Consider the following 21282-nt stretch of genomic DNA (forward strand, 5'->3'; position numbering starts at 1 on the left):
ATATTTCATCAAATAATTAATCTAAATAAATGACAATAATTCACTCATAATAATTTAAATTTTACATAAAAAAAATTCTACACACATATGTAATCTGCAACTTACTTAATATTTTTTAAAACTGTAAATGAAATATTCTCATACAGTATAAGAAAGATAAAGTATAAATGTAAACAAATTATTATTAATAATAGATGAATTATCTTTAAATGACCTGAATGTACATGTACATGATGAAATATCAACAAAAATTATTACATTTTTTGCATAAATGACATAATAAACATACACTGTATTGCCATGGTTATATAAAATATTTTAACAGAGACAGCATGTAAACAAGTCTATCCTCAGATCTTTTCACACAAACATGTACAATCTGGGCAAAATATGAATATATAATTATCTGAAGTCATTATTCAGCCAACAAAAAAAATCACAACTTATTAAAACTTGAGTCCAGAGTCGGTTAGAAAATCAAATATTTTACTTTTACACAATTGACTTAACAATTTGCAGACTATGACACGGTATAGATAATGAGTGACACAGAATTATATATCATTTTATGCCTAAAAAGTAAGTAAATTCTGAGCATGCTCATTGAAAAATAAAAATCATTAAAATTTTCAATTAATTAATATTAGAGTAAAAATGATAACAGAGTAAAAGTAAAAATCATTATGCTTCTCAAAACAGACTTGATAAGAAGAGTTTTATAGAAAATCTAAAATAGCTATATTTTTTTTTCTATTAAACTGAAGAACCCGTCTGTAATGTGTGTTAATTAAGAAACAGAAATAATACAAGATAATCATGTATTGCTGTTTTTACAAGCAACTTAGTAATACTCACACTTTGCAATTACAATTTAAACATGGAATGTGATAACATCATTATATACCTTTTTCATCACTTTTGTTATTTTAGAAAGAAAGGAGAGAAACAAAAAAATATAAATTACAATGAGAATAGAAAATGTATAAAAGGTTTTTTGGTCAAGAATAGTATTAGATACTACATATAAATAGTTGTGTTTATAACACATAGTATAATTTGGTAGAAAGAAATAAAGCTGTAGTATAAGACAGTCAAATTATAAAGGACTTGTTACCATTTAAACAGCATAATGATAGGTGTTTGTTCTTGTTTTAAAGCTGCATTAAATAAAACTTGTAAACATATTTTTCTGTCCGCTTAAAAACCAAGCATTTTATAGTTTTGTAACTTTTTTAACAGTATTGTTGTAAATCTCATTATTTATGAAACTTATGAAACACATTTAATTAATGAAATGTAGCTATTTCTTTCTTTCATGAAAATTATTTAGTGCAGCTTTAAAACATTCAGAGGAGGGCAATAACTGGGACATATATATGGAAAAATCTTATGTCATGACAGTTTATCTATCTAGTCGATAGTTGCTTGTCACAATTTTTTTTATGTCAAAGACAAAACTGGCACAGTCTAATTCTTATAGGTATATACCTGTAAGCTCAAGTCCTTAATCTTTTTTTTTTCAAATAACAAAACTTTTTACATGTCAAATGATTATATTTAAAACCTGAATCATAAAACATCATAAAAAACCTGAAATAAGAACATCATAAAAAACAAATATAAGATAAAGGTTTAAAAAAGTTCAGGTGAGACTGCAATATGTTAATAATGTCCATTAAAGTTATCTAAAACAGTCAAGTATAAAACTGAATCTGATGAATACTGAAGTTTAAAAAAAATTAAGATGTAATATTTAGATAATGTATATGTGTATCGGTAGGTCACAACATCTACTGTACATTTTGGCACATTTAAACACAAATTCTTTTGACACAGTTCACAGTCTCTTTATGCTTGTTTGATTTGCCATTTCATAAGAACAGAATTTCCAAACCAAGATCAAACATTTTCACCTGTTTGATAATTATTTCTAGAAATAATCATTCTTTCTTTCGCAAATACTGCAATCTTATTTCTTTTCTTTAGACTTCATTTATTTAAATATCATTAAGTCTTGTAAGACATCTGGTAAAAATGTCTTGTTCATATTTATTACATGTACTTTAAAATGCTTTCAAATTCATGATAAAAAATTCATGTTCTTTTCAGAAGTGGCAAAAGGAGCAAGATATAGCACTAGATGAATAATGTTGGTTGCTAGGGAACAAGTGATGTCAAGTAAAGACTGTGACATTTATTGCTGTTTTTTTTTTAAACATCATCCAAATACTATAGATGTATATTATATATGTAATAACATATGCCAATAAATCTTCTTAGCAAAATATATATTAAAAGAACATGTAAAAAGTTCATTAAACATATGTAAAAACAGCCAAGTATCTTTGTTTGAAATAGAGACAAATAAATCATATGAGAAAGTTTCTTTAAAGCAGCATGCCTCCTGGTTTGTGTTATTTTTCATTTTAAAATGTATTTAAAAGTAAAATATTGTGACATGATCAAAGAAAGTATTTTATACATTGCAATTCACATATATGCAAAAATAGCCCTTACTGCTTAAGTCACACAGTATAAATATGGTGATGAATACAGCAAAATCAGTCATTTATGCACATAACATGTACATTATTACATAATGCTTGAAACATTTTACTTTTCTTACAATCTAAAAACTTTTTATCAGGTCTGATTTAAAAAAAAAATAATTTTTTTGGCTCATCTGAAGGCATGCAGCTTTAAAGGAAAGAAAACAACCATACTGAAATTGAACAATGTCGCTGAACAAATAAATTAACACAACCTATATAGGAAATAAAACAGAACATGTCACATGTTTAGAGTCAAATAAGACTGAGATATACCATTTCACAACTCCTCATTAAAATCAAATTAAATTGTATCAAAAGCCAATTTAAAATTATATATTTCATTTAGTCATGATATGCAAAAATTATAATTCTATTCTCTTAAATAAAAATAAGTATTTTGAAATAGAATGAGTTTAAATGAAATTAAAATGAAAAGTTCAATATTGTACTTTTTATACATGAATTAAAAAACCTTTACTAACAAAAAAACTACTAAACTACTATAATTAGTTTAATATCTAATCGTTCCACAGTTTTGATTTATTAGTTTGCTGAGAATTTTTACACAATTATAAATACATGAACCTACACTTCATTCTATATTCGTAATTCCTGCTCAGAACCGGAAGAACTAAACACATATTTGTTGTTGTTGTTTAAGTTTAATGTTCTACTTCTCGGTGTATTTTGTCCTGAACTATGATTTGATGACACCATGCCCCGCCCACTATTTACTGGCGACACAGAAGGACTTCTAGTTGCCAAGGGAGACAGAGATGGGGTAAATGATGGTGTTAGAGCAGGAGATGTGAAGCTTGACTCATGACTGATGGGTGAACGGGGCATGCTGGGAAGGGAAGTATTTATTGTACTGTTGCGAGAGTTCATATTTGACACTCCTGAGGAATGACTAGATCTATTTGACCTTGACACTGGTTGCGTAATTGCTTTTGGCGGGGCATTTGTAATCATTGGTGGCGGCACCATCCGTATTTGCGCCGGATTATTAGTACTTAATTGTCTTTGCTGAACTATTTGCACTGCTTGCTTTTTTGGCTGAATTGTATCGTCTTTAAGTCTTGCGATTTCTGAAAACACATGAGCGAGTGGTTGGTACTGGGGTCCCCAGTCTAGTAAATAGTCCCAGTTATATGAACCACTGTATTCCTCCTCACTATTTATCACATTTGATAATGAACCACCCATATGAGGTGACGGTTCATGGAATCCCATGTCATTATTTTTATCTACAATATTTCCATGATTTACATGGGAACCCTGTAGTTTAGTATAGTCAATATTGTCAATGTCTAAACCATCCCCTTCTCCTCCCCCTGAATCAGAGAACTGATGCATGCTTTCAACAGAATGAGTCAAACCAGACTTGGCTTTTGAATTTATTTTAGCAGTATCGATGCCAAGTCTGGCTAAATAGTCTTGATGATTTTGCACTGACGGTTCAGATGTATTATCATCATCTTGTATCCCTGAATCTGGCATGTTTTTCCTAAATCCATTTGAATTATTTAAGTAAGGCGAACTAGAATTTATCATAGCAAGCTCTTCGTCTTCCTCATCTTCAGCCGAGCCTCGCCCACTTGATCCTGATCTGTGTGAATGACCGGACATATCAGATGACGTTGTCATGTTGACCGCATAGTTGTCAGGAAACCTTACAACATCTCCATAGCCTGGAGGTCCAATTTGTCGTGTTGGATGTGGAAGAGTATCAAATTCATCATTATCGCACATGGGTGTCTCACTTGGAGGTGGAGTTTTGCCTTGATAACGTTTGCGTAACAATATAACAGCAATAATAACTAGTAAAATGATGGCCACGACAGACACTATAACAACAATAATGATAATTACACTCATTGAATCATCATCAGTGGGTGTTGGTTTCTGGATATATTTCATTACACAACCTTCACAAGTGCGATCAACATGAATGTCCACATAAACAGAACTGCTTCTTGAACCGTCTAATCCTGAACTTACTTCAATGAAAAGAGTATTCACTTCACGCCTCTTTCTTGTTTGATCGTCTGCTATTTCCATATTTAGATCATGACTCACTCTTACTTCTCCATTTGAGGCATTTACTTCAAAATATTTGTGTGAAGGGTTGAACCTGTAGACGATTTTACCAGCACTCCCACCATCCCTATCTGAAGCTCTAACACGACCAATAAAAGTTCCCTTTTTAGCACTGCCAGGAATACTAAATTCATAACCAGATTTTTCAAATTGTGGATCATACTCGTCAACGTCAACAAGATTCAATATAACAGGAATAGAGCTCAACTTTCCACCTCTATCTCTAGCAATAATCTGGAACTGAAATTCCTTTTGATCAGAATTTTCATAGTCAAAACGTTTATTAGTGGTAACAAGTCCAGTCTTAGGATGTATAGAGAAAAGAGATGATCCAGTCAGGCTGTATTCCACTATTCCAAAGATTCCGCCATCTTTATCATTGGCATGGGCTTCAAACACTGATGATGAAATATTCATTTCCTCTTTTACACCTTCGAAATAGATCACTACAGGAAATTCAGGCTCAAATTCATTAACATCTGTAACATTTATATAAACTGTGGTAATATTTGATAATTTTGGAAGTTCTGGTGCACATCCAGTGCAGTCTTGAGCTTTGACAATCAATTTGTGGTGTGTATGACGTTCATAATCTAATGTCATATTAGGAGTAATAAATAATTCCCCAGTTACTCCATTTATTATGAAGAGACCATCATCATTTCCAGATGTAATCATGTAGTATATTTTCCCATTTGCACCAATATCTTCATCAAATGTGTTAATTTTCAAAAATCCAACTTGATCAGGGAATGACTCATTTAACTCTTTAAAATACTCGTTGAATTCGAAATATGGCACTTTATCATTGATATCCTGTATTGTAATATGTACATTAACAGTGCTATTTTTAGACATTATTCCACGATCTTTCGCCATCACTAGTAAATTATAATCTGCAATGTCTTCCCTATCAAGTAAACTATTCAACATGATGCGGCCCTTCTTCTGATCGATAACAAAAGCATTATTTGTGTTCCCACCAACAATACGATAGTCGATCTCTTTGTTACGTCCCGATGTGTCCTTGTCTGTAGCCTCGACATGCATCACAACAAATCCTCTAGCAACATCTTCATTTATAGTTGTCCTGAAAAAGGCAAAAAATTCTCAAACTTAGAACACCACAATCTTAAATTGTAAACTAACAAAAAGCAATGAATTTACTCAAAATGAAAATTACACTGGCATGGATTTATTTTCTGTTCCTTTCAAAAAAGAAACCTTATTCATGTTCATGTTTTAGTCATAGCTGACAACATCAGTATTTTAGAAAACAAACATTATTACAGACTACACATTGTCATTGTACATTACTTCAACATTAAATAAATACAGAGAACAAATAATCTGATAAACATAATGGAAGGGATCACAGTATTCAACTGAACTGCAAACTGTTCATATTGATTAATACTGAATTAAAATGTAAATAAAAATTCAACTTTTAAACAAAAACAGAAGATATCAATACTGACAACATGAAGTTAATTGTTTGAAAATACCAAAATGCTTTAATTTGCACAAAAATAGGAGTAAAGAATGGATGCTCACGAGTAACTATTTTCCTTGAACATTGGAGCGTAGTTGTTGACACTGGTTAACTGTATATAGACAGCAACTACAGCAGAGAGTGGGAGTGTTCCATTATCTGTTGCTATGACAACTAGCTGTATAATCTCCTGGTTAGCCTTATACATGATTGTCTTGTTGGTGTAAATGATTCCTGTAGGAAAATATATAAATGTACATATATATACATGTAAAACTTTCAAGTTACATACATGATAAAATGTGCATGGGTTTCCCATTTATTAATATAATTACTTGTTAAATGCAGAATTGAATCAAGTGGGAAAATGCATTGAAAGCTTATAAACCTTGAAAATAATATTAGTGACTCTATGGGTCATTTTGTGAGTGTTAACCAACTTACAGAACTGACTCAAGAATATAGTTGCCAATTTTCTTAGTTCAAAACTCCAAACCAATCTTTCATCTCATTAACAATTTTTGCTATTCCATTGTTCGACATTCTATACATTTCCAAAGAAATAGATTTTTTAATCTAAATACAAAGTAAATAGGGGTAAAGCATATCATACCAGTTTGTTCATTGATGTAGAAACTATCACTGGATGGTGATGGCGCCAAACTGTACGATATTCTAGCATTTTCTCCAGAATCTGCATCAGTTGCATTCACCTGTGTGACTCTCCTATCAGGGGGAGTTAACTCTTCAACTGACACCTGTATCACACAAAATATCAATATTTACAATAAGATTTTAACTTCATTTCTACACATGCTCAATTTGAAATTTTAATGAACTATTTTAAGTTACATGAAACATTTATGACTAAATTTCAAAATATTGCCTATCTCAATCAATATGTTATGCCAATCAAATTACTTATCTACAAAGCTGTTCAATTTTTACTAACAATTCTTTTTTTTTTAAAAGATCTCATGCAAGAAGTTTATTTTGAAGTTTTTGAGGAATGTTCATACCTGATAACTTTGTTGTGAGAATACTGGAGCATGATCATTCTCGTCTATCACAATGATATCTAGAGTTGTGTATGCTACATGTATACTATCACTAGCCTGTATACCTATCACGTATTTCTGTCGTCTCTCGTGGTCAAGCTGTTTAGATAGACGTATCATACCACTGTAACGGTCAATACTAAACATGTTGTCCGGGTTACCACCAGAACTAAAGTTATACATGACCGGTGGACTGACATCAATATCATTAGCAGTTACCATGGTAATAACTGACCCCACTTCCGTTCCTGTAATCACATAAACAACAAAAATTAAAATAATCCCCAAAAGGCTCAGAAAGATTTCTTAATGAAAAAATACATAATCAAAAACAGAAATTCTATCATATTTTGATTTTTTTGCATCAATAATTAAATTTAAAAACAAAATCTTAAAAGGGAAAGAAAACTTTGTTTAAAATTAACCAAAATGAATACTCAAAATTATACAAACTGTTAATACATAGAGAACCATTTTTTTCTACCTTATCAAGAATTGACTGAACTAAAATTATCTCATACAGAATGAAATGGAATGTATTTTATATACTAACCTTCTCTAACAGGGACAGGTTTAGTAGCTGGAAGTTTGGGTGGATTATCATTGGTATCAATTACAGAGATCTTTACAATACACGTGCTAGATAATGTCCCATTGACCCCATTATCCTTAGCTTCTATCACAAGTCTGTAATCTTCCCTAATCTCACGGTCAACAATCACGTTTGTGTTGATGATTCCACTTTTAGCAGGAAAGATGACAAATGCCTCGTCTGTATTACCCTGTATGATATTATATGTTATCTCGGAATTAGGTCCAAGACTATCTGCATCTGTTGCTGTCACCTGAAAATATACATTATGCTGTATTACACATTGTAAATACAAAATCATAATAAATATATCCAATATGGTGTGCGCTTAAAATGTTTTAAGAATATATCTGTATAACAAGAAATAAACAGTATTTTTTGTCTTCATTTGTTTTAAGATTTCACCACTGTTTTTCTAAATCTGTTTTTTTGTTCCTTAGTTTATACGCCAATTTTAACAAATGTTTTTGGTCATGTCTGGGTGGTTGATCCACATAACCAACTTTCCTAGATAACTAACCAGCAATAACAAATTTCTTTGCTAGTTACCTACAAACATTTTTATTTTCAAGAACAAAATATGAAGTATATACCTGCATAACATAGGTGAACCTTTTCTGTTCCTCGTAAACCTTGGTTACATATTTATCCTGTGAGAACTTTGGGGCATTATCATTAATGTCAATCAAGCTCACCCACACTGTAGTGTAAGCAAACACCCCACCAGACATGGCAGACACGATCAGTCTCATATGGTGGTACTGCTCATAATCTATAGGTACAGGATTCTGTACAGTGACTGTACCTGAAACATTATATAAATAGCATAAGAGTATTTGTCAAATGTGATATTTTTCAGTACAACTTTTACAATTAATATTTCATCTTAGCAACAATATTTTTGACAAATAACTTATAAATAATAATGGTATGCACAATGCAAACTGCATTTGTAACATTGGCTGTGAAATTCATTTTTCAAAGTCCATTATGAAATTCTCTGACAAGAAGAATATAAATTTTGTTCAAATTTGATATACAATCATTATTATGTACAAACACAACCCAGAATTGAGTGATGCAGACCATTAAATACTATAAGTTACATACCTGCAGAATTGATGTTGAAAGCATTATCATCGTTTCCACTTGCAAAACTAAATGTAACGCCAGACGGCTGGTTCTCTAGTTCTACTCTTATTACTGGGGTACCAAAACGGGCATGTTCATTTAGACTAGTAGAATAGTTCTGATTCTTGAAGACCAAGCTATTAACCCCACCTGATCCGACTGTAATCTCAACAACACCTGTTGAAATTGTAAACAGATAGTTATTAGATATACATATTTTTGATAACTTTCTAAAAAATAAAATTTGAAAAAGTAACAAAAACCATTAGTTTTCATTTTTACAAAAACGGAATGTACATATCTTTTTGATAACCTAAAAGATGTGAAAAAGGTTAATGTGTAAACAAAAATTGTGATTTCAATTATTGAAAATGTATTTTTTCTGTATGGTAAATCTTTGATCTTACCACTAGAGCTTTGTGGTTTCTCCCCCCTGTCAGTGGCAACCACCTTGAGATTGTGGTATCCTAGAGCACTTGCTCCCAAACTCTGCTTTGTCATAATACTACCGGAAGTGGAGTTAATTTTGAAATAATTGGACTGGCTGTCAAGTCTGTAAGTAACTTCTCCATTAAGTCCCGAATCTTTGTCGTCTGCTACTACAGTCAGTACAGGCATGTTCCCACTGGCTCCTTGAGAAACATTCTTTCTGTAAGGTACTTCCTGGAAAACTGGAGCGTTGTCATTTATGTCACCAATGGTAACCTCGACTCGAACCTTCTCGGAACGACGGTCATACATGCCACTGTCACTGGCCAGCACATCAAATGAGTAACTCTTCTGCTTCTCACGGTCAAATGTCCTAAAGGAAAAAATGCAAACATTTTCACACATGCACAAAAATCACACACTAGAATCTCCACATACATACATTCTAAACTACTTGATATTAATCAAAATATAGCTGCAGATTTAAAGTGATTGCAAGTCAAAAAAACTTGAACTTTTCTACATTCTTTACTTTAGATCACATTTCAATTATATTTGACATACTGTTCAAAAAATTAAACTTTTTACAGCAAACATACCCTGTTGTTCTGATCTCCCCTGAAACGGCATTAATCTCAAACAAACTAGTATCAGAGTCATTATGTAGGGAGTATGTCACATTGCCATTTTCATTTGCGTCTGCATCATTAGCCTTCACCTTGACAACCAGTGTCCCTGGTACCACATCTTCAAACAAAAGTTTAGAGTATCTGGATTGCTCAAACACTGGATCATTATCATTCTGGTCACTTACAGAAATATCAATCTGACATGTAGCTGTAAACTGACCATCACTGGCAATGATTGTTAACAAGTACTTGTCGTTACGTTCACGATCTAATGCTCGCTGGGTAGTCAAAACACCTGTCATAGAGTCTATAGCAAACATCCCCTCTCCATTTCCAGCTGAAATACAAAAGTATTTTATAACATTCCTTCCACTCAGTCTTAGTAATAGATTTCTTCTGAACAATCAGTACTTCTTACAGTTATTATAATATTATGATAAAAAGTTAAGCAGCATAATTATAGTGTCTGGTCAGTAACGAGAAAGAATAAGATGGACTGGTTATATGTTGTTGTTATAGTGAAGTCAGAAAGTCAATATTGCTACCAGCCTAATGACTTGAAATATCAACTACATAAAGACCTTTATTAGCAGTTGAGTATTACGTATTCAATTGGATCCTCTTTTTAATTTCTGTGTAGAGCTAATCTAAAGTTATAAAAATTCGTAGATTATTTAATTAGCTCTTTTCTTCACATAACTACTGTAATTGTCATATTATCATATGATGAATTAAATTCAATTTCCCTTAAAAGCCGAAGATTTATTTTCAAACTAAGGAAATTAAAAAAAAAAAAGAAACACAGTTACACTTACAAACAATACTGTACTGGACGATGGCATTTTCACCAATATCAGCATCATGTGCTACAAATGTGTGAATCACTTCCTTCTCCTGGTTCTCGGGAATCGTAGCAAAATACATGTTATCCTTGAAGATGGGCGGGGAATCATTTATATCTGTTACATTTATTATCACAGTGGTTGTATCAAACTGGAGAGGGTAGCCTGAATCTTGTACTGATACTGTAATTATATCATTATAATAATGTATCAATCATCTTCATAACTTATCAATTGACTTTTACTTATAAGTTGTAAAATGTAGTGCTAAAAATACCTACGAAAGCAACTTTAAAATGATCAAAACTAAGAAGCTGTTATTCACATTGCCACTGTTTTGTAAATGAGATTACAACTATTTTGTAAAAGAATATATCATACTGATATGACGACAGAGCATTTGTTTAAGCGGACAGTATGCTGCATTTAGTGGCGCACTATGAATAAATTAAACCTACATCATGTAGAAAACAGATTCATTGTCTTCAAAAAAAACTTTTATTTATCAAAATCTTTTTGTGTGTGTTTTTTGATGTTATAAATTTGCCACCAAAATACCTACCTGTAAATACATAGGAACTTTTCTGTTCACGGTCAAGGTCACTTGTTGCTAAGGTGATAAGCCCTGTGCTTTCATCAATCTGGAAATAGTTTTGGGCAATTCCCTGCGGAATTCTGTAGGTTAATTGGCCATTGATCCCTGAAATATATAATATACCAATGATTTTATAAACTTAACTAAAAAAACATAAAACTTGATTTATAGTGTGATATTTAAAATTCTAATCAAGTGAACACTTGCAAATTAAATTTGTTCAAGCGTTTATCTATCTTTCAAATCAACAGCTACTTCTATTTATTTGTTGAATCATCCTTCAAATAGATTAGCTGATATAACAGTGCATATTGAAAGTTGCAGTTTTTTGTCCCTTAGAAATGAACATCATTTAATTGATAAACGATCTAAAGATTACCTTTAAAATGAATTTCATTGATATGTAAAATTTATTTAAAATTATTATCAAATAATCAAATGAGGTAGATACAATATTACACGCTAAATTAACGTAACAAAATTTGATGATATCATTATCCTAATGAAAGGTAGCAATTAATTAATGAGATCAGGAACAACTTGAATACCAATTTAGAAAATTACTATCTCAGCTGGTTAAATGAAGATTTAATAAGAATTTATCAACATGAGAAATAAGGTAAAGACAGAACTTTGCCCTTATCTATCTCATATCTTTTGAAATTATTTTAGAGCAGTCTAAAACCCGATAGGCTGTAAACTTGCTTACAAATAACCAATCAGGTTTCCATGACTAGGTTTAAATGTCTATAACTTTCAAATTTTGGAAGTCAGAGCCTGTCAAATCTCTGATATTGGAAGTCTCATTATATAGGTAAAGGAGAAAAAGTATTACATTTTGGAAGTCACAAGCCAAAATCAAGGAGTAAATGACTGCCAAACTTCCATTAAAGGAAGCCCTGTTTACCTTCATCTTCATCTACAGCTGACACTCGTGCAATAACTGCTTCAGCTACAGCATTCTCAGTTATATTTGCCTGATACACAGGTTTCTGAAACTGTGGTGCGTTATCGTTCACGTCTGTAATGTGGACAACAAACGTGATCTCCGACTCGAGGGATGGTGAACCGTGATCACGAGCATTGATTCTTAATGAGTAGGTACTCACAGATTCACGATCAAGTGTGGAGGCAACAGTGAGGACACCTTGAAAAGTAAAAGTTAAATGTTGATCTAACATAACAAACTAGGTAACATAACAGACTAGGTATACTTCTCACTAATTCAGATCTAATCCAGCATTTTTATACTAATCTACATTTACTTCAAAATAGAATATCATATAATTATATCATTGAATATGTTTGTGGTAACACAGATTAACAAATGACAATATTTTATTTCATTATCATCTTAAAATAAGCAGGACTGAAAGACATTTAATTTAAAATTGAATTATTATTATATTACAAGATCACTATACAAATATTATCCGTACCTGAAGTTTGATCTATTTTAAAGGCATTATCAACATTTCCTGTCTTGATTGAGTAAGTGACCTGGTTGTTCCCACTTTTGTTGACATTACCATCAGCATCTGTGGCAATGATAGACGCCATTCTGTATCCGATTGGTTCATCCTCTCGCACATCTATCGGCTTGTAACTCTGGAAAAGTGGGGCGTTATCATTGACATCAGTTACCTGTATTACTACAGTCCAAGTTGTAAATAGCTGACTCTCCACTGTAGGAGCTTGATCCACCGCTTTAATTATCAACGTCACCATTTTAACTTGTTCATAATCTATTGTTCTTGCAATAGACATTTTACCGGAATATGGATCAATTTCAAATAATTTAATGTCCTGAGACGAGTTAATAATCTTATACTTGACAGTTCCATTAATCCCAGAATCCGCATCAGTCGCTGTGAATTTATGTATGACAGTTGATACTTGTGTATTTTCCCGTACTGTTAGGAGGACAGGGTCTTGTTCAAACACTGGTGGATTATCGTTAATGTCAATGACATGTATTTTAATAGTAATATTACTACTTTTTGGATTATAAACACTGTTATCTATAGCTTTAATTCCAACATCATGGGAGGATGACTCCTCATAATCAATGTCTCTAATAGTGTATATAGCACCTGTTTCTCTGTCAACAGCAAAAAGTCCAAAATGATTTCCTGCGATGATATAATATGAAACACGGCCATTTTCTCCATCATCGCGATCGTATGCTTCAACTTTCCCAACTGTTGTTCCAATCATGGTATTTTCAACAACGTAGAATGTAACATTTGCAGCTTGTGAAAATATTGGTCCTTCATCATTTAAATCAATGACTTTGATGGTGAAAGTTTTAAATGCAGACCGAGGAGGATTTCCCATGTCTGTGGCTATAACTCGAAATCTGTAGGTGTTTTCAACTTCGTAATCTAGAACTTCCTTGGTTTTGATCCAGCCCGAAAATGGATGAATATCGAAGTACTTCAATGCATCTTCAGCTTTTTTACCATCCCCATCTGTAAACAAAATATATATTCTTATCAATATGTTAACCTATTAATAACAAAATGATTAGATCCAACACATCACTTTACCTTTTAGAATAATTCCTCAATAAGAAATTAATACAAGTTATGTTTAAAAGGATTTACAAATCCCAAAAATGTTTCATAAATGGGGAAAACTGAAAATTTGTCATTTAAGATTCTGTTTGAAAATTTCTTGAGTTAATTTACTAATATACTATCATATTTATATACAAAAAATATCTGACCTTTAGCAAGACTAAATGTGATGGTGCCATTATCACCAGAATCTGGGTCTCGGGCAAGAATTTGTACGACACGAAGACCTTTAGACTGGTTTTCATCCACTTGTCCTGTAAACTGTGAATTCTGTATCACTGGATCATGATCGTTTATATCTGTCACTGTGACCTTGACCCTGACTTTCGTCTGCTGTGGTGGTACTCCTGCATCCTGCACCATCACTTCAATATCATAACTACTCTTAAACTCTCTATCAAGGAAATGAGTTGTACGTATTAATCCGTCATTAGATATTGAGAAATCATTTTGGGAAGAACTAAAATCATATTGAAGAATTGCATTTATACCGATATCGGCATCAGTGGCTCTTACTGTACCCACAGACTGTCCTGATGGTTGATTTTCCTCTATGTTGAAATGATACTCGCTTTGAGAAAATACTGGGGCGTTGTCATTTGCATCTACAATAATTAATGTTACATCAGCTGTAGCTGACAATGATGGCTGCCCATTATCCTTGGCTTTCACTTTTAAATGATATTCTGCCCGCTCTTCTCTGTCCACTGTAGTTTTCAAGTAAATAAATCCATCATTTGGAAATATCCTAAATTTTGAAGAGAACTCTGAGTCAATCAAACTAAATGATACTCTCCCATTTTCTCCACTGTCCAAATCACGAGCAAACACCTGACCAAACTTATCGCCAACTTCAGCTGATTCCAGCAAACTAAAAGTGAACGATTCCTGTTGGAATACTGGAGGATTATCATTTGCATCCTGGATATTAACAAGCAATGTCATACTGGAGCTTAATCTTTTAGAAATTCCTTGGTCACTGGCAATAATAATAAGTTCATGCTGAGTGGACACCTCATAATCCAATGTGGCACCTGGTGCCAAGTGAATTTCTCCACTTGTAGGGTCAATAGTGAATGTTTTATTACTGGTCAAATAATATCGTACTTCTCCATTGCCATTCTCACGACTGTCAAGGTCAGAGGCGTACGCGGAGTAGATAGTGGCGGATGAACCAATCAATTCTGACACGGACACAGTCACATGACTACTGCTAAAATGTGGGACATTATCATTCACATCTGTCACTGTTATATTCACCTGAAACATTTCAATAATATATTTGAACAACTCTGATATTTATTTCTTAAATTCTGCTCAAATGGTAAAACTATACACTATTACTTTGTTACACAAGTTAGTAGCTAGTACCCCTTTTGTTGGTCAATTTAAAGGTGATGATTTTTTTTACAAAATCTGAAAATGGTGAAATTATCAATTTCCAAAATCTTATGTTTGATGCTCTTATGAGTTGCAACGTAGAATGTTCATCTTGTTTAAGACACATGAAAAATTTTCCAGAACAAAATATCATGCTACTATTTTAAGTAGATTTTCAACCATTTAGCATGTGCCATTTGCTCAACAAGAGCACCGCTAGGCGGAGCATTATATGCCCGAAAGTGTTTTTTTTTTTAGTAAAGATGAAGCATTTGTAAGACATGGGACTAAAATAAAGTATTACCTCCTTCAAATAACAATCCTCCTTTGAAGTTTCAATATTGTGGTCCAAATGGAACTTTAAGTTATGTCCCAGAAACTGTTTTCAATTCTAAGGTAAAAGTGACCTTGACCTTTGACCTTGTGACCCCAAAATCATTAGGGGTCTTTTATCCAATATGGACAATCATACTATGAAGTTTTTGAATATTGTGGGCTAAATGGAACTAAAGTTATGCTCAAGAAACTGTTTTCAATTTCTAAGTAATAGTGACCTTGACCTTTGACCTTGTGACCCCAAAATCAATAGGGGTCTTCTACCCAATATGGACAATCATCCTATGAAGTTTGAACACTGTGGGCCAAATAGAACTTAAGTTATGCTCCGGAAACTGTTTTCAGTTCTAAGGTAATAGTGACCTTGACCTTTGACCTTGTGACCCCAAAATCAATAGGGGTCTTCTACCCAATATCGTCAATCATCCTATGAAGTTTGAACACTGTGGGCCAAATGGAACTTAAGTTATGCTCCAGAAACTGTTTTCAGTTTTAAGGTCATAGTGACCTTGACCTTTGACCTGTGACCCCAAAATCTAAAGGGGTCTTCTACCAAATATGGACAATCATCCTATGAAGTTTGAACACTGTAGGACAAATGGAACTTAAGTTATGCTCCGGAAACTGTTTTCAGTTTTAAGGTCATAGTGACCTTGACCTTTGACCTTGTGACCCCAAAATCAATAGGGGTCTTCTACCAAATATGGACAATCATCCTATGAAGTTTGAACACTGTGGGCCAAATGGAACTTAAGTTGCTCCAAAAACTGTTTTCAGTTTTAAGGTCATAGTGACCTTGACCTTTGACCTTATGACCCCAAAATCAATAGGGGTCTTCTACCCAATATGGACAATCATCCTATGAAGTTTGAATATTGTGGGCCAAATGGAACTTAAGTTATGCTCCGGAAACCAAATTGCTAACGTTTTCAGTTTTAAGGTCATAGTGACCTTGACCTTTGACCTTATGACCCCAAAATCAATAGGGGTCTTCTACCCAATATGGACAATCATCCTATGAAGTTTGAATATTGTGGGCCAAATGGAACTTCAGTTATGCTCCGGAAACCAAATTGCTAACGGACGAACGGACGGACGGACGCCAGGCGGTATAACATAATATGTCCGAAATTCTTTCGGGCATATAAAAAGTAATACACCAACATATTTCTTTTATACAGGCATCTTTGAATTTCTTCTTTCAAAATTCAAACAAACATTTTGTAAACTGCAGGTAGCACAAATATACATTGAATACACTTGTAAGTATAGAAACAGAAAGGGCCAATGATGATACAGTAGATAAAAGACTTTGATATACCTGTGTGGTTCCAAATAAAGGTGTGCTACCAATGTCCGCGGTTACACCAAGGATAAGGAAAGGGTGCTGATCATGGTCTAACGGCTTTGCTGTGATAATTTTGCCTGTATCTTGATCTATTCTAAAGAAGCCATTCCTATCTCCAGTTGATATTGTATACCTTATACCTGTAACAATGATGCAAGTTTATGTCATAGCCATTTGATGCAAGTAATAACAAAATATGCTAATAAAATATGATGCAAATTTATATATATATATATATATATAAAAAAATCAAAAGTTTAACTTCAAGATTTGTAATTTTTATATTTGATCTAATATAAAGTTATAATATCATTACCTAGCAGTACAATGCTTAAATAAATTTAACATATTGTTATATGGTTCACTATTAGTTCACAATTTAAATGGGTACTGTTTCTCTTTCAAAAGTAAAATGTTAAGTTATTGTTTTAAACTGTTCATACTAATGTTATTGTAATATATGTAACTAAAAATAATCAACATAATTTGAGCCGTGTCACGACAAAACCAACATAATGGGTTTGCGACCAGCATGGATCCAGACCAGCCTGCGCATCCGCGCAGTCTGATCAGGATCCATGCTGTTCGCAAACCCATTATGTTGTTTTTGTCGTGACGCGGCTAATTTTTTTTAAATAAAGAAAAAAGATTCGACATACCATCAGAACTTCCAGCATACTTTGCCCGAACAATTCCTACAAATGTATCTGAATTAACATCTTCCAGTATGGTAAATCTGTACACACGTTGTTCAAATATTGGAGGATTAGACCCTGGTCCTGTCACACTAATGTATACATCAGCACGCTGTAATGCACTCTGTCCACCGCCGTCCCGTGCATCTATAACCAGGCGATAAACACGTTCACCTGCCGGTAAACTTTTAGCCACAAATATAGTACCTGTACAAGAAATAAAAATATATAATATACATGTATATGTATATAATCATACATATAATAATCAATTGTTAATTGCTATAAAGCTATCCAAAAGATTGGGAGGTGTAATCATGTTTTGAGATCTTCCTTAACCAGTAAAGCTAGGTACTGTCCATGTGACCTGCATCAATAAGACCTTATCTCCATTTTCATTGTTGACTTTGATAATAAATAGAAATTTTCTGACTTTCATGATAACCAATACATATTCTCTTTATTCAATTTGTTTTTTATTTTGAAAATTCGTACTGCTTGTACCTGAATTCTATTTTAAATTTAGAGATTTTGATATTTAACCTATTTTCTTAAAAAATACCTGAGTCTGCATCAATTCGAAATTTTCCCTCTGAATTTCCTGAGAATATACTGTAGGTGACTTCACCATATTGTCCGGAGTCGTCATCACTAGCCTGTACAGTGATCACAGTGGATCCAGGCTGTGAGCTGTCCTGTATGTTCATACTGTAGTTACGTGGGTAAAACACGGGGACATTGTCATTGATGTCCAGCACTGTTATTCGTATGTTAGCAGTTGTTGCAAAGTTTCCTGAAAATGATGCAATATTCCTGCTACAGTATATTGTTGCACTATAACATTCTTTTTAAGTCTTCTTATTTAAACTTAATTATTAACACCAAGACCTTTCTGCATGCAATAATGGAACATACAAAAGTTTTGTGAGGAGCCTTAAAGTTGAAGCTTTTTAATGTAAATATTAGTACAGTAATTCAAGTGCAGATGCACCTTATAATTGACAGAATAAGTTGGATGAAGAAATCCTCAAAGCCGAGATTTTCTTGTAACAATTTGCAAATAATCAGATAATTTGACATCTTATATTTTCATAACAATAAGTACTGCCAAAGGGCTCTTCTTATCATTTTGTAATGTACTTGTAATCTGGGTATAACTACAAACTTTCTGTGTGCCAGCATGGCAAGATCCTTAATACCATTCAACATCGCAATTTAAGGTAGGAATTAATCCCCGACTTTACCAAAATTGACTTAAAAAACAGCTTGATGGCTCTCACACAGTGTTTTCATTGGATTATATCTTATACTTGTTTTAAGTGACGGCTTCATAGGTGTCATTAACCAAAGCTATTTCACCAAAAAAAAAACAATTTAATGCATCAAAATATCTCTGATGATTTGTTAGGTTTATAGTAAATATAGCAATTAAGATTTGAATCTTACATTAATATGACTTTTGGAGGTTTTTTGTTTGTTTATCCTTTAATCTGAAAATTTATGTTACAGACTTATTTCTCATATTCCATGTTAAATTCTTGAATTTTCATTTTTATTTAAGTATAATATTCATTAGACAACAGTTTCTTGCATATCAGACTGGCGTTTCCGTGAGTTTTACCCATGCCGGAAATTTCATCTGGCATAGGGGGTGCCAGATGAGTCGCGTGCTGTACAATGGCACGCTCAGGATGACGTCATTTTACCGTTATGAATGAATTTGTAATTCATACGCTGTTGTAAGAAAGTAGTTACGGTTGTAATTATATAAATTTCCATTGAAATTAAAGATAAAGAATTTAAAATATAATGGAATATGGTAGAATATGCAAGAAAAAATATCTGACATGTTTGCGGTTCTGATGGGAATATCCGTCCCTCGGTCACCCGCCCATGGGCGGTAACTCGGCAAGCCAATGAGCGGGTCACCTCGGGATATTCCGATCCAAACCGCAAAATATGACAGATATTATTAATCTAGCTAGGCTAGGTCAGACTGTTTGAATGACCGTGTACTGGCCAGCTGATTTAATACCAATGGCATAGGTCCATCACATTATAAGTAATATATAAAATACACACCAGTATCTGTTGCGATGACAGAGAACTCGTATAGGTCGCTCGTCTCGTGATCAAGCTCCTTGATGAGACAGATCTTGCCGGTAATCTCTTGTATCATGAACTGGTCTGTGACTGACGTTGAAGGAATACTATATACAATGTTACCATTTACACCACAGTCAGGATCCACAGCGTTTACCTGCAATCATAGATAATATACATATTATAGTAGTGAATATAATAATAACTTTGATCTAACAAACAAGGAAATATTAATTGACAAAGTTTATGGAAACATGACTTGATTTGCGAGTTGATGTTAGAATGGGAAAGGGAATGTGCATGTGACCAAAGACACAAGGTTTATCAAAATAAACTATAGAAACCAAGTCATGGAATATTAAGGAGTGACATTCATGAGTGACATACAAAATTGTCAATGTAGGAAGAAAGTGTAGAAGGAAATAAACAAATGAATGAAGAAATTTTAGTTTCACATAGAGGTTACAATTTGAATCAGAATCATAATATATTCACAACAGGTGCAATAATTATGTCTTTAACATCAATCATGAGGGTGAAAAAAATCACAGTCTGAAACTTATATTCAAATGCATCAACCCATAATTCTCAATTTTGTGTTTAAGAATTTTGTAAATTTGTAAATTAATTTTAAAAACTTTGAAACTGATATAAGATAACATAGTAAAGTAACAATAGAAAGAGTTTTGTGCTGTCATTATGCATCTAAATTAGTTATTAAGTTGGATATGCAAACTGCCATCAAAGGCAACAATGATGGACCACATACGGATTCAACAAACTATCATTCTATGGTATCAAATAGCGGAAACTTGTGTTGTAAGGTTGTTATTGTAATAAGCTTGTTGTTGTTTTTTTTAATTTTATGTAAAATTGCCCACCTGCACAATACACTGCCTCATAATATCAAGATCTTTGAGATTTATTTAATGTCATAAAGATGTTATCATATAAAAATGCATTCTATTTAACCACATTAACGCATTCAGATGAGTCAACCAAGTAACAATAAAAATTTAACAACTGATTGTAAAGAAAATACCTTCAAACTTTGTAAAATATCATTTATAAGGAAGAAACCAAGGTTTATACATATCAACCTCAAATAAGAGTAGTTGAACATTTGTAGAGAAGCAATAATTTAGTGGTAAATGTATGGTATGAACATGTCAAGAGCTGTTAATGCCACGAAATGTACAACCAGATAATTGTAATGCTCATTTTAAACTAATTAAGCAGCCCTCTAATTATCTCCCTTTTAATGGATTAAAGTGCACTCGTCAGCAATCAAAGGTCAGGAGTGCGGGTCAAGTGAGGTCAGGTGATCACATGATCGTTCAGGTGTTCACGGGCAGATTGTGAAGCTGGTATAAAAGGTAAATGAGACGGAAGCGCTGGACAATGGTAGTAAGACCATATCA

At 33.0% G+C, this 21282-nt stretch overlaps 1 protein-coding gene across 1 annotated transcript in view; it reads right to left on the reverse strand.

Annotated features, from left to right (window-relative positions):
- Nucleotides 1-324: 324 nt before the first annotated feature.
- LOC132750418 (protein dachsous-like) overlaps nucleotides 325-21282 on the reverse strand; it is a 62499-nt gene continuing 41541 nt past the window's right edge. The window contains exons 2-19 of the mRNA XM_060740395.1: nucleotides 19841-20018; nucleotides 18321-18551; nucleotides 17723-17965; nucleotides 17037-17203; nucleotides 14149-15259; nucleotides 12860-13891; nucleotides 12328-12567; nucleotides 11388-11525; nucleotides 10799-11008; nucleotides 9954-10320; nucleotides 9333-9727; nucleotides 8905-9102; nucleotides 8388-8599; nucleotides 7756-8047; nucleotides 7164-7450; nucleotides 6758-6902; nucleotides 6207-6378; nucleotides 325-5742 (exon numbers count right to left, since the gene is read on the reverse strand). Of these exons, the coding sequence (XP_060596378.1) occupies nucleotides 3150-5742; nucleotides 6207-6378; nucleotides 6758-6902; nucleotides 7164-7450; nucleotides 7756-8047; nucleotides 8388-8599; nucleotides 8905-9102; nucleotides 9333-9727; nucleotides 9954-10320; nucleotides 10799-11008; nucleotides 11388-11525; nucleotides 12328-12567; nucleotides 12860-13891; nucleotides 14149-15259; nucleotides 17037-17203; nucleotides 17723-17965; nucleotides 18321-18551; nucleotides 19841-19937 (8130 nt within the window). The 5' untranslated portion in view covers nucleotides 19938-20018 and the 3' untranslated portion in view covers nucleotides 325-3149. The remainder of the gene's footprint in view (nucleotides 5743-6206; nucleotides 6379-6757; nucleotides 6903-7163; nucleotides 7451-7755; nucleotides 8048-8387; nucleotides 8600-8904; nucleotides 9103-9332; nucleotides 9728-9953; nucleotides 10321-10798; nucleotides 11009-11387; nucleotides 11526-12327; nucleotides 12568-12859; nucleotides 13892-14148; nucleotides 15260-17036; nucleotides 17204-17722; nucleotides 17966-18320; nucleotides 18552-19840; nucleotides 20019-21282) is intronic.

The sequence above is a fragment of the Ruditapes philippinarum genome, unplaced genomic scaffold, assembly GCF_026571515.1.
Source record: "Ruditapes philippinarum isolate M1 unplaced genomic scaffold, ASM2657151v2 ctg407_1_1_1_1, whole genome shotgun sequence".
Taxonomy (NCBI): Eukaryota; Metazoa; Mollusca; class Bivalvia; order Venerida; family Veneridae; genus Ruditapes; species Ruditapes philippinarum.